We start from the raw sequence: 13,258 nt of genomic DNA, 5'->3' as shown, positions 1-13,258 counted from the left end.
TGTACTGGCAGATACACGAAAACATTTCACAAAAGGGTTAAATGCCTTATTAGTTAGAAAATACAGGAATATTGCAATTTTTACTTAGAATTAAAAAAATGTATTCAGGTTAATCCTATTCCCATTCTGGAGTCCAGAGGAACTGTTCCGACTGTAGAAAGATTCAGCGTGTGTTTTTATTTTACCTTCCTCTGGATCAAGTTAGAACTAGGTAGAAACGTACTGCTCGGGTCTCATCATACAAACGCAACTACTATGGAACAATTAAAGGGGTTGTTCACCTTCAAACAACTAGTTGTTATCAGATAGATCACCAGAAATAACGACTTTTTCCAATGACTTTCTATTTTCTATGTGTCACGGTTTTTCTAATATTGAAGTATAAAGTGTCATTTCTCTCCTTCTGAAGCAGCTCTGGGAGGGGGGTCGCCGATCCTGTAAACTGTTCTAAATTGATACATTTAGTTGATACATTTCTTATCTTTGTCCCTGCTGAGCAGAATCTCTGGGTTTCATTACAGGCAGCTGTTAGAATTGATACAATTGTTGCTAATACTCCAGAGATGCTGCTGAGAAAGGTATCAACTAAATGTTGCAAAATTGTAACAGTTCAGAATCTGCACCAGAATTACTGAGCTGTCAGACTCAAACACCAGAGACAGGAACATTCAACTTTAAACTTAGATTTTGGAAAAAACGTAAAAAATAAATAATGGAAAGTAATTGGAAAAAGTCATTATTTCTAGGGAACAATCTAAAAACAGCTAAATTGAAAAAAGTGTTTGGAAGGTGAACAACCCCTTTAAAGGGTTTGTTCACCTTCAAACACTTTTTTCAGTTCAGTTGGTTTCAGACAATTCACCAGAAATATATACTTTTTCCAATGACTTTATATTTTCTGTGTGACCGTCTTTCTAAAATTGAAGTGCTTAATTTTTATTTTTCACCTTCTAAAGCAGCTCTGGGAAGGAGGGGGGGGTCGCCGACCCTGTAAACTGTTTTAAATTGATACATTTAGTTGATACATTTCTTATCCTTGTCTGAGCTGAGCTGAATCCCGGAGTTTCATTACAGGCAGCTGTTAGAATTGATACAATCGTTTCCAATACATTTCTCAGCAGCATCTCTGGTATATCAACTAAATGTTGCAAAAACAGTTTAAAGTCTGCACCTGAATTACTGAGCTGCCAGAGATAGGGACATTAAAGGGGTGGTTCACCTTTAAACTTTTATTATGTTATAGAACGATCAATTCTAAGGAACTTTTCAATTGGTTTTTATAGTTATTTGTCTTTTTCTTCTGATTCTTTAGAGCTTTCAAATGGTCGTCGCTGACTCCCTTCTAAAAAAACGAATGTTCTGTAAGGCGACAAATGTATTGTTGTTGTTACTTTTTATTACTGATCCTTCTATTCAGACTCTCTCAAATCAATGCATGGTTGCTAGGGTAATTTGGACCCTATTTACCAGATTGCTTAAAATACAAATTGAAGAGCTGCTGGATAAAAAGCTAAATAAATCAAAAACCATATATAATAAAAAATTAAAACCAATTGCAAACTGTCTCAGAATATCACTCTCTACATCATACTAAAAGTTATCTCAAAGGTTAACAACCCCTTTACCTTTAAACTTGGATTCTGAAAAACGATAAAAAATAAAAAATGGAAGGTAATTGAAAAAAGTCTTTATTCCTGGGTAACAATCTGAAAACAACTGAACTGAAAAAAAAAGCGTTTGGAAGGTGAAAAACCCCTTTAAGGGTCAGTCCACACGAGGAGATTCGGGGAGATTAGTCAGTCGCCCCAGCGACAAATGCCTCTTCTTCGGGGCGACAATCTCCCCGAACTGCCTTCCCCCTGCCGGTTAAAAGGAAAATTGCCTGCGGCAATTCACATGCAGCTCTTCGTTTTCATTGTGAGGCACCTTCGGGCGACTTCGGAGAACAAAGTGCCACGTGTGCATTGCCGCAGGCGATTTTCATGTTAGCCGGCAGAGGACAGGCAGTTCGGGGAGATTGTCGCCCTGAAGAAGAGGCGATTTGTCGCTGGGGCGACTAATCTCCCCGAATCTGCTTGTGTGGACTCACCCTAATACTACATCGACATTGACCACCAATTTATCCTAAGGGAAGGGACCTTGGAATAATCCAATATGCAAAATTGAGGTGATTCAGTCAATTGCAAGTGGCAGTCTCTTTTACCTTGGGCTCTCCTTGAGCAGCAAATCGTGTTCTTAGCGTGTCCAGAGGCTGCACAGTCAGGGTCGCTGAGCAGGCAGCCAACCCTCCACACAGAAAATGCACTGCGGGTGCACGAGGATCCAGCGAAGTGGAGACATGAAACAGTTCTGTCAACATTTCAAAGCTTACAAACTGCAGCACAGAAAAGGCAAAATGTTAAATACTGATGTATACTGTTACCATATAGTTTCAATTTTCTTCTTTTAGTTGCAATTTCATGTAATGAAAGCGAAAGAGTTTTTAATAACTATGTCATTAAAAATAACTTTTTTTTTAAAACACTTTCATTTTTTGGTGTTACGGGTTCATATTTTTCATGTTTGGCCTAACCTTTGAACACATCACCTCTTAGTTCAGGGGACCTTTTAAACCCATGAGCCAAATTCAATTGTAAAAAGAGTTGGGGAGTAACACAAGCATTAAAAAAAAAAAGTTCTAAAATTGAAGAAGCAGGAACAGGAAGTAACGAGCTGCTTAGTGTTTTATTGGCACATGTTTCGAGCACAATGCTCTTTGTCAAGAGAAGATCAGGATATAATTTCCTCCACTGTGGGAGACTTTCTTTTTTCTCTATTAAAAAAAGTTCATAGGGGTTCCAATTATGGGCTGTTATTGGCGAGCCGATGGACGGGGATAGAAAACTATCAGGGCATCTCTTATTCATGCAAGTAGGAAATGTTGCAAAAGTAAATGTAAGGCACATGCCACGCCAGGTGTTTGCTCTGCCAACACAAAAACACCACTCAGTCCGACTGCCACAGATTTAAACTGCATCCATTAGTCCTCACAGTTGACAGGCAAAGCCAAGCAGCCCAAGTAGTGACATTTCCCCACCAGCAGAAAAAAAACACCTTAAAGTGATACTGACACTAAAAAACGACTTTTTAAAATATGAATGTACATTAAAAGTCATCTATAGGTCATGTTGATCGTTTTTTTGCGGATAGGTTTGTTTCTGTAAGTTATTGTTAGCTGAAGTTCCTAAACCTGACTGTTTTGCCAACCTGACTATCCCATCTCAGCCTGTCAGTTAAAGTTTCTACTGCTAATGGACTCCTGCTGCACAAATATGGCAGCCCCCTCATAGCGGAACATCGGGGAGTCAGATGGGTAATGTAAATGCTTTGAACGAATACTTTATGGAAAAATTATAAGTAGCATGCAAAGTAAATTTTTTTTAAAAAGGGTTAATTTCTGGTGTCAGTATCTCTAAACGCTGAATTAGCGCTAGCGTCCGCTTTGCTCACATAGCAACAATTCGCCAGGTGTAAATTCGCCCAGACAACACTAATTCACTAACGTACGTCCAGGGCGACAAACGCTGGCGAAGTTGTGCTAGCGTTAATTCGGCAAGCAAACCCTGGTACCCAAAAATAATTTTACGGACTTTTGCAGCCTATCACCCTGAAAAAGTGAAAAGACTTCGGCATTTTTTGGGACTTAGAAAATTTTTCAACAAAAAAAATTGAGGAAGTCCTTTACACTCCATTGCACTTCGCCTGGTCTGAGGTGGTGAAGGCAAGTCTGGCGGAACAGCTAATGTTCAGTAAAATCCGCATATTAGTGAATTTGCGCAGTTACATCTGTTCACCAGAGCGAAAATTCACCTGGCGTTAGAGAGTAAAGTTGCGCTAGTGTCTATCTCCTTCAATAAAGAAGTTAAGCCTGCGCCAGTTAGTAAATCTTCAAACTACCGAAATTTTCGCCAGCGTTAAGTCACTTTGCCTTTTAGTAAATTTACCCCCAAGTGTCTTGGGCCTAGATGCTTATGTTTGGTGTTGACTATATGTGACAATGCAAGAGTGCTCTGTCCAGTGCTAAGCTTCCTTTCCTTGCCAAGTTATAAAAAACACAAAACTGGTGGGGAGGTTTGAGGGACAATCATATTTTAGGGCAGCCTCAGCTTACCCTTCACTATATTTTCCCATGCTGAATCTTACCTGAACAGCTCCATAGGATACAGACAGGAGTTGGGCTGGAACATGTCCCTTCCAGAATCCAGGTAGACCCTCCTCTCTAAAGATGAGCCCGACCGCCTGTGTGATACCATGATACTTTCCCTTTGTGCCACGGCTGGAGAGGCTCTCAATCTGTAACTGAGAATGGGGTGACCGGAATAAGACAAAAAGTAGAATCTCCTCCCACCTCCAGGCCAGGATTTGTGGCGAGGCTGCAAAGGCCCGGGCCTAGGGCGGCATGCCACTCAGTTTAATTCCGGAGCACTAGCCACTATCCTTTGGTAGGGAGGCGCGACAGAGAACTCTGGGCGCTCTCCTTGTAAATTCAGCCTTGCCCACCTCCCGCTTCCCTTGCCAATCTGTGTTTCCTTTCCTCTCTCTCACCCATCTACTCCCCATATTTGCTTCTCCGATGATTTAGAGCAGGGATCCCCAACCTTTTGAACCCGTGAGCAACATTCAGAAGTAAAGGGAGTTGGGGAGCAACACATGAATGAAAAATGTTATTGGGCTGCCAAGTAAGGGCTGTGATTGGCCATTTGATAGCCCCTATTTGGATTGTCAACCTACATTGAGTCTCTGTTTGGCAGTGCACCTGGTTTTTATACAACCAAACTTGCCTCCAAACCAGGAATTCAAAAATAAGCTCCTGCTTTGAGGCCACTGAGAGCAAAATCCAAGGGGTTGGAGAGCAACATGTTGCTCACGAGCTACTGGTTGGGGATCACTGATTTAGAGGCACAAAATCTCCCTTGTTACATGACCCATGACAAATAATACATGATCCTAATTAACTGCCACACCACTGGAGGCTTAGAAAGAGTATAGCGAGGCTGGATACAGACAAAAACAGGACTGTCTGGCATCCTACAGTATAAAGAGTGGAGCCAGCTCTCCTTAAAGGAACAGTACCATCAAAGTGTTTTAAAGTAATATAATGCAGTGTTGCCCTGCACTGGTAAAACTGGTGCGTTTGCTTCAGAAACAATACTATTGTTTATATAAATAAGCTGCTGTGTAGCAATAGGGGCAGCCATTCAAAGGAGAAAAGGCTCAGGTTACACAGCAGATAGCAGATAAGCTCTGTAGAACATAATAGTGTTTTCTGTTATCCACTATTTAACCTGTGCCATGTAGCCTTTTTTTCAATTTCTGCCATTGCTATAGTTCATATAAACAAGCTGCTGTGCAGTAGTGTTTCTGAAACAAACACACCAGTTGTACCAGTACAGAGCAACACTATATGATATTTTCATTACATTCAAACACTTCAATATTTTAATGTTACTGTTCCTTCAAAAGAGAACAAAAGGCTATTAGGTTTCTGGTTTTCGCTTTGATCTTGGCCATGCCATGTATTGTCTGGTAAAACGCGACATGGAAAGGTGAAAGAGTTAAAGGGGATGCCTTGCTTTAAAAAAAAGGTTCATTATTTCATTTCATAATGCACATCGTCATTACCTTGCAATTGCAAATATAAAATTGTATCGACTACAAGTGTTAAAGGGGTGGTTCATCTTCAAACAACTCCCCATTTTCAGATAGATCTCCAGAAAGAACGACTTTTTCCAATGACTTTCTATTTTCTATGTGTGACCATTTTTCTAATATTGAAAAGTAATATAGTAGTATATTGAAGTGTAAAGTGTAATTTTTCAACTTTTGAAGCAGCCCTGGGAGGGGGGGGGGTCGCCAACCCTGTAAACTGTTCTAAATTTAATTGATACATTTCTTATCTTTGTCACTGCTGAGCAGAATCTCTGGGTTTTATTACAGGCAGTTGATACAATAGTTGCTAATACTCCAGAGATGCTGCTGAGAAATGTATCAACTCAATGTTGCAAAATTGTAACAGTTTAGAGCAGGGATCCCCAACCTTTTGGACCCATGAGCAACATTCAGAAGTAAAAGGAGCAACAATAGCATTAAAAATGTTCTTGGGGTGCCAAATAAGTGCTGTAATTGGTCATTTGGTAACCCTGTTTGGCAGTCCACCTGCGTTTTATACAACCAAAACTTGCCTCCAAGCCTGGAATTCAAAAATAATCATCTGCTTTGAGGCCACTGGGAGCAACATGTTGATCATGAGCTACTGGTTGGGGATCACTGGTTTAGAGTCTGCACCTGAATTACTGAGCTGCCAGACAAACACCAGAGACACAAACATTTAACTTTAAACTTAGATTTTGGAAAAACAGTAAAAAAGTAAATAATGGAAAGTAACTGAAAAAAGTCTTTATTTCTGGGGACAACCTGAAAACAACTGAACTGAAAAAAGTGTTTGGAAGGTGAACAACTAGTAGTACAGCATATCACTTCAGGCTACCTAATACCTAGATGAATCTGCTATATGTGGCCCTAGGGGAAACACGTAATTTAGGACAAGAAACTACAGCTCCTATAACTAAAACTTTTGCAGAACCACAACTCCCAGGGGCACAAATCCAACACCTCAGCATCCATGATAGTTACTTGGAAGCGAATCTTTATGACGTCCAGTGGGCTGATCAGGGCTCTAGTGACCAATCCGGAGAGGGATCCTGCCATCGCTACCTCTGTGCTGGAGAGAAGCCGACCATCTGTGCTGGGGTCATAACCTACCATTCTACGGACAGGCCTGGAAAAAAAATAGAATGAATAACTATGTGCAAACCTAACTGTTTTTAGTACAGGGGAATACCAAAACTAGTATAACTTGATAGTGTATCTCTATACAGGCAATGGTCTAAATGAAAATTGCCTGCGGCAATGCACACGTGACGCTTCGTTTTCCGAAGTCGCCCGAAGTTTTCTTGTGAGCCAACTTCGTACAACCAATAGTTGTTTGTGAGCAAACCTTGGTGGCTGTACCCAAAGAGTAGCACTTAGTGCAGCAGTGCCACACAAATCATATACAGGTATGGGACCGGTTATCCAGAATGCTCGGGACCTGGGCTTTTCAGGATAACGGAACTTTCTGTAATTTGGATCTTCATCAGTCTACTAGAAAACCATGTAATTATTAAGTAAACCCAATAGGCTGGTTTTGCTTCCAATAAGGATTAATTGTATCTTAGTTTGGATCAAGTACAAGGAACTGTTTTATTATTACAGAGAAAATGGAAATCATTTTTAAAAATTTCGATTTTTTGGATAAAATTTAGTCTATGGGAGATGGCCTTTTCTGTAATTCAGAGCTTTTTTGGATAACAGGTTTCCTTATAACAGATCCCATACCTGTACTTCATAAGCACCGAATCCACTATTTTGGATTCGGCAACCCGACTCCTTTCTGAAAGATTTGACCGAATACCGAACCGAATCTTAATTTGCAAATGTAAATTAGAGGTGTAGGGGAAAATATTTTTTAATTTCCTTCTGTGACAAAAAGTCATGCAATTTCCCTCCCTGCCCCTAATTTGCATATGAAAATTAGTATTACTGCAAAGCTTTAAAGGACAAGGACACCCTAATTCACTTGGAGTGCCAAAATGTTAGAGGCCCCAGAGTGAATTAAGTTGCTAGATTTCTTCGCCAGGTCGCCTGTATATTCCCAAAATGATAACAGTGTTGCATATGTATTTTCATGGCTACTGCAAAAATCAAAACACACCGTAGCAGACAGCACCATCAAGAATATTAGTTTAAAAAGACTTTATTTTGCTATTTTTTGGCTTTGTGATCAGGACAGTTACAACGTTTCAAGCCTAACAATGGCCCTTTATCAAGCTGCAAAATCAACAACCTGCTGGAATTTTATGTAGTTAAAGCCACATAAAGTAAGTTGACCCCATAAAAGCATATATTTGTGTAAGTACACACTGCCAAATCCATAATGAGTAAATATTACTTTCTACTCTGCAAAATATCCTAAACATGAACACATTTTTCTGAATAAATTGATACACAATACGAATAGGAATGCAAAACTATGCGGCAAGCAGAGTTCCCAAAATTAAAATACTGCACACAATCAAGTACAAAATCAAGTTTTCAAGAGCAATGCAGAATGCATTAAGGTATACAGTAAATCCCGTCTCCACTTGTCTTGCTGTGGAATGAATGTTTCATATAAAAACAGACCGCAGCAATACGGAACTGAAATGCACTAAAATTGGTAAAAATGCATTAAAACCACTGAAATAAAACAAAAATTAAGTACACAGTGGAATAAGCTTTTAGGCCAGTCACATTGGCAAAGAAACATATTTAAACACAACAAACACTTGATACTGTAAGTAAAAAACACAATGTATGTGTTTATATGTGCAGGTAGTCTGTCTAGAGAAACTTATAATAAGACACAACGTACACAAAACGTACATAGATTAGTCAGCTCACTGTCAAACGAAAGAGCATTCAGATGAGGTTTTCTTGAGTGACCAAAGCAATCCAAACGATATTTCTTAGAGGTCAAAACAGCTGAGCTAAATAAAGACAATGGAACGCAAACCTAGCCTCTTTTATGCAGTCACATGGCTGGCTAGTAACCAATTACAACGGAGTGTTGTCTTACTTGAAAAACAGGTTTACTAGGAATAAAAAGTCCCAGTTGCGGCACCAGATAGCAAGAGTATTTTGTAGTATGCTAAAACAGTTCATGATTGTAAAACTGTAAGACCACAATATGAAAAATCTAAAAAAAAAAATGATAATTGTTTAGTGGAGCAGCATAGGTAGTGTATGTGTATTCTATGTTTTCACATGTCCCTATCCATAAAAAGTCTTCGCTTAAAGGGGATGTTCACCTTTTTTCAGTTTTATTTTCAGATAGTACACCAGTTTTAAAGATTAAACTTTGCTGAGCCTGTGTTTCATTGTGACAGCTCTGTAATTTAGGTGCAAATTCTGAACAGTTACAATTTACAATACATTTCTCAGCAGCATGTGTGAAATGTTAGCAACTGTCATGTAGCCGTTTATGCTGAAACCCATGAGTCTGCATCAGGCTTGGCTGGTTTCCAGACAAATTGGGCTACTAATTTGAAAGTACAAAGTAGCCAAGGTACGGATGTGGGCTACTTTTTGGGCTTTTGGCTGGTTTTTACATTGGAAACCAGCCAAAGTTTTCTCTTGCCCTAATGTGCCAAGCCTGCACAATGCATGTTGGGTAATGTCGTTTTTGTTTAACAATTTGCTGACTGCCAAGTTTAATATAAGACTACAATACCCAGCATGCAATGAGATTGGCTTGCGTAGAAGGCGGGAGTTACCAGATTTTGGCTTCTGTATTCTGACATTTCCCGCTGACTTTCCTCAATTTCGGACAAATTTGGGGCAAAAATCTGCTGGTCACCAAAATATCTAGAGGTTGAATAGTTTTACTAATATTTATTGAAAAGTATTCGGGCCTCATGACCATAGTTAATATAAACAAGCTACTGTGTAGCCATGGGGGCAGCCATTGAAGCACAGGATAAACAGTAGATAACAGATAAGTACTGAAGAATCCCATTGTATACTACAGAGCTTCTGTTATCTGCTGTGTATCCTGAGCCTTTTCTCCTTTTTCAGCTTTGAATGGCTGCGCCCATGTCTACAAAGCAACACAATGGAATAAAGGCAGCGCACTCCTGGGTTTCAAAAATTGATCGCTTGTCTCCAGGTTGGTTAAAAAAATGTTATACTTTATTTAAACATAGTATTAATCTAGTAAACATAGCGTCTGAGGTCTGACAATACAACACTTCCTCAGACACTTGTCTACACAGCAGCTTGTTTATATTAACTATGGTTGTGTTTCTGAAGCAAACACACCAGTTGTACTAGTGCAGGAAACAGTACATTATATTGTCAAACACGTTTTTGGTGTTACTGTTCCTTTAAAGAAACTCAGTGATTGTGCTCAGCAGGGCCAAAAACAAGAAATGTATCAATTAATTTTGTTGTTGTTGTTAAGCCTCATCCCAGAGCTTTTCCAGGGAGACACGAGAATGTGAAAAATGTAACTTTCAGTATTAGAAAAACAGTCAAAAGTAAAATAGAAACACACTGGAAAGCTGTTATTTTTGGCGTACTATCGAAGAACAACCAATGTAAAAAATGTGTTTGGAAGGTGAATAAGTGGGTGTAGCCCTTACTTGGATGCAGGGAGACAGAACTGGAGGGTAATAAGGGCTGAAGGAAGGTCTCTATGTGGCCAAATAACTAATGGGGGTTGTGCTGGAGGTGGGGCAGGAAACGTGTCTGTGGCCCCTAAAGTGACCTGGGGCCACTCATTTCCCCAACTGCTTGTTGCCTAGAGGTAAGGGAACAAAGAAGCTGTCCCAACACATAATGCTGTGGCTCGAGTTGTTACTATGTACAGGATTAATACAAAGAATTGTAGTGCCCATATGATATATATTGTAGAAAATATAAGCAAATCGATTTATTGCAAAGGAAATGTATGTATAAGCAAGGTGTTGAGTGGTATTAACACAAAGGAAGGCTCTGGCAGGTATACCAGTAACCATCATGGATACAGCTGCTGCACGGAGAAACATGTGGATGTCTTCCAGAACAAAGTCTGCCCAATATTCTGTGACTGAGGCCAGTAAGAAGACATTGCTTACTATTGCAGGGCCTGGGATGTAGGGGAGCTAAAAAATGCAGAGGACAGGAGCAGAATGAAAGCTGGAACACACAAATCAATATAGAAAAGCAGTGTCAGCGGTATGGATGGTTTTCATTTCGCGGAAACGTCCGTTACTTCTTGCAGGAGGGGAAAATTGGTGCAACTCAATGCTGGGAATGAGGGGGTCATCACTTGTATCATATGGAGTGAATACAATTTTATAAATCCCACAGCCCACTACTTATATTGGGAGTGGTCTTGTTTTTTTAAAAAAATGTACAAATCTGGCTCTGATCATTAAAGGGATTCCATCATGATTTTTATGATGTAGTTTTTATCTACCAGGCAGCTTTAACTTGTGTTAGGGAGCTGCTATCTGGTTAACTTCCCATTGTTCTGTTAGACTGCTGGGGGGAGAGGGAGGGGCGATATCACTCCAACTTGCAGTACAGCAGTAGAGAGTGACTGAAATGTATAAGTCACATGACTGGGGGCAGCTGGGAAACTGACAATATGTCTAGCCCCATGCAAGTTTTAAAAATTAATTAATTTTAAAAAAAAAATCTGTTTGCTCTGTTGCGAAACTGATTTCAGAGCAGAATTATGCTGGAGCAGCACTATTTACTGATGTGTTTTGAAAAAAAAACATTTTTTTCCCATGACAGTATCTCTTTAAGGTCTATTACTCCATACAGTTTGATTTATAATGGTTACTAACTGGCCCATTGTTCATTTTTTGCTTGCACTATATTTTAGGCCCTACACCAATGATCATAAAGTTCTCCCAGAAACAATTGTGCATTATTTAACGTGAGGGTGCTTTCCGGTTATCCTTTCTGACATTTGAAATAACTCCTGTGAAAGAATTTATTCTGATTACACTCTGGTAGTTGATTTCCATGGATCAGAGTATGCCATCATTAATTGGCAGTAGCATTTCCCTAGCATTCTGGGACCCACACACACTCTCTAAGCATTACATGGCCAGCATTTCTTCTAGCATTGAGTCTCCCCCAAAATTAGGAGGATCAGGTTTTCCCCCCACCCCAACATTCATATTGACAGTGTCTCCAACCAGAATCTGGGCATTTGTGCAGCACAGAAATGGGTGACGTGGCTGTGTACTGTGCATACACTCAGCAAAGTAAACACAGGGAATACCTGGGAAGGTGGAAGATGATGTGCACACTGCTGCAAAGTACTCTAGGGAGTTTCTTGAAGAAAATAAATCACCAGTCTAGAGTATGGGCTAAACTACTAGAATCATTGGGGTTTGACCCCCGTGATTGTATGTTTTGTTCTCCTGCAAGCAGCCCTTCCAACCCAGACAGTCTCAGACCCCTGTATCAGTCTTCCATTGTTCTCCGTATGTCTCGGCTCCTCCCCTAAGGTGCACTTACTGGCCACAGTCACTTGAGAGAATGTTTTGGGCAGGCAAATACATGTTGCTAAATGCATCAGCCGCAGCCGATCCAAATTTTTTTTTTAAAAAAAAGAACAAAGCTAAACAGCAACTGGACCTATTTCTGACATTAGGATCCCCCATGTTCGTTAAAGGGATGGTTCACTTTTGAGTTAGCTATTAGTATGTTATAGAATGGCCAGTTCTAAGCAATTGTTCTTCACTATTTATTTATTTTTTATTTGCTTTTCTCTCTGTGCAGCTTTCAAAAGAGGGTCACTGACGGCATCTAAAAACAAATGCTCTGTAAGGGTATTGGGAGACGGGGGAGATAAGTTGCCCCGTGACAAATCTCCCCTACTTCAGGCGACTAATCTCCCCGAAATGCCTTCCAGCCGGCAAGAATAAGAATGCTAGCAGGATGGCATACAAAGTGATTCGGATTTCTGAAGTCACCTGAAGCTTCCTCGTGAGGCAACTTCAGAAATGTATGCCATCCCACCGGTGATTCGTATTCTTTCCTGCGGGAAGGCATTTCGGGGAGATTAATCTCCCTGTCTGCCACTACCTTAAGGCTACAAAGTTGTTGCTATTGCTAGTTCTTATTACTCATCTGTCAATGCAGGCCTCTCCTATTCATATTCCAGTCTCTTATTCAAATCACTGCATGGTTGCTAGGGTAATTAGGACCCTAGGAACCAGATTGCTGAAATTGCAAACTGGAGAGCTGATGAAAAAAAAGCTAAATAACTCAAACCACAAATAATAAAGACCTATTGTCTCAGTATATCACTCTCTACATCATACTAAAAGTTAACTCAAAGGTGAACAACCCCTTTAATGTAACCCTGTTTATGGGCACACGCACCCATCCCAAATAATGTAACCAGAGGGGGACAACAGTAATGTGTTTGCAATTCACAATGGAACAAACCACAGGCCTCTAAATGCTTATAAATGTAAATTCCCATCCCCACCTAGGCCAGCCTTTAGTAACATGTGAGTAATTAAAACTGTGGTTTACCTTTACGTTAACTTTTAGAATGTTATAAAATGACCAACTCTAAGCAACTTTTCAATTGGTCTTCATTATTTCTGTTTTATAGTTTTTAAATTATTTG

General features: G+C 39.9%; 1 protein-coding gene across 3 annotated transcripts in view; it reads right to left on the bottom strand.

Moving 5' to 3' along the window:
- Positions 1-13,258, bottom strand: part of slc25a19.L (solute carrier family 25 (mitochondrial thiamine pyrophosphate carrier), member 19 L homeolog) — a 52,761-nt gene that overhangs the window by 2,994 nt on the left and 36,509 nt on the right. For 2 of the 3 annotated variants that reach the window (XM_018235237.2, XM_041576356.1), the window contains 3 exons: positions 6,673-6,817; positions 4,183-4,338; positions 2,204-2,374 (listed from right to left, as the gene is read on the bottom strand). In XM_018235237.2, the coding sequence (XP_018090726.1) occupies positions 2,204-2,374; positions 4,183-4,338; positions 6,673-6,804 (459 nt within the window). In that variant the 5' untranslated portion in view covers positions 6,805-6,817. Of the gene's footprint in view, positions 1-2,203; positions 2,375-4,182; positions 4,339-6,672; positions 6,818-8,502; positions 9,268-13,258 lie in introns of those variants that run through there. The other variant, XM_018235235.2, reaches the window with a different exon arrangement.

This window comes from Xenopus laevis, chromosome 9_10L (assembly GCF_017654675.1).
Source record: "Xenopus laevis strain J_2021 chromosome 9_10L, Xenopus_laevis_v10.1, whole genome shotgun sequence".
Lineage (NCBI taxonomy): Eukaryota > Metazoa > Chordata > Amphibia > Anura > Pipidae > Xenopus > Xenopus laevis.
Note: the sequence above shows the minus strand (reverse complement) of the source record. Positions and strands in the feature narration are given on the sequence as shown.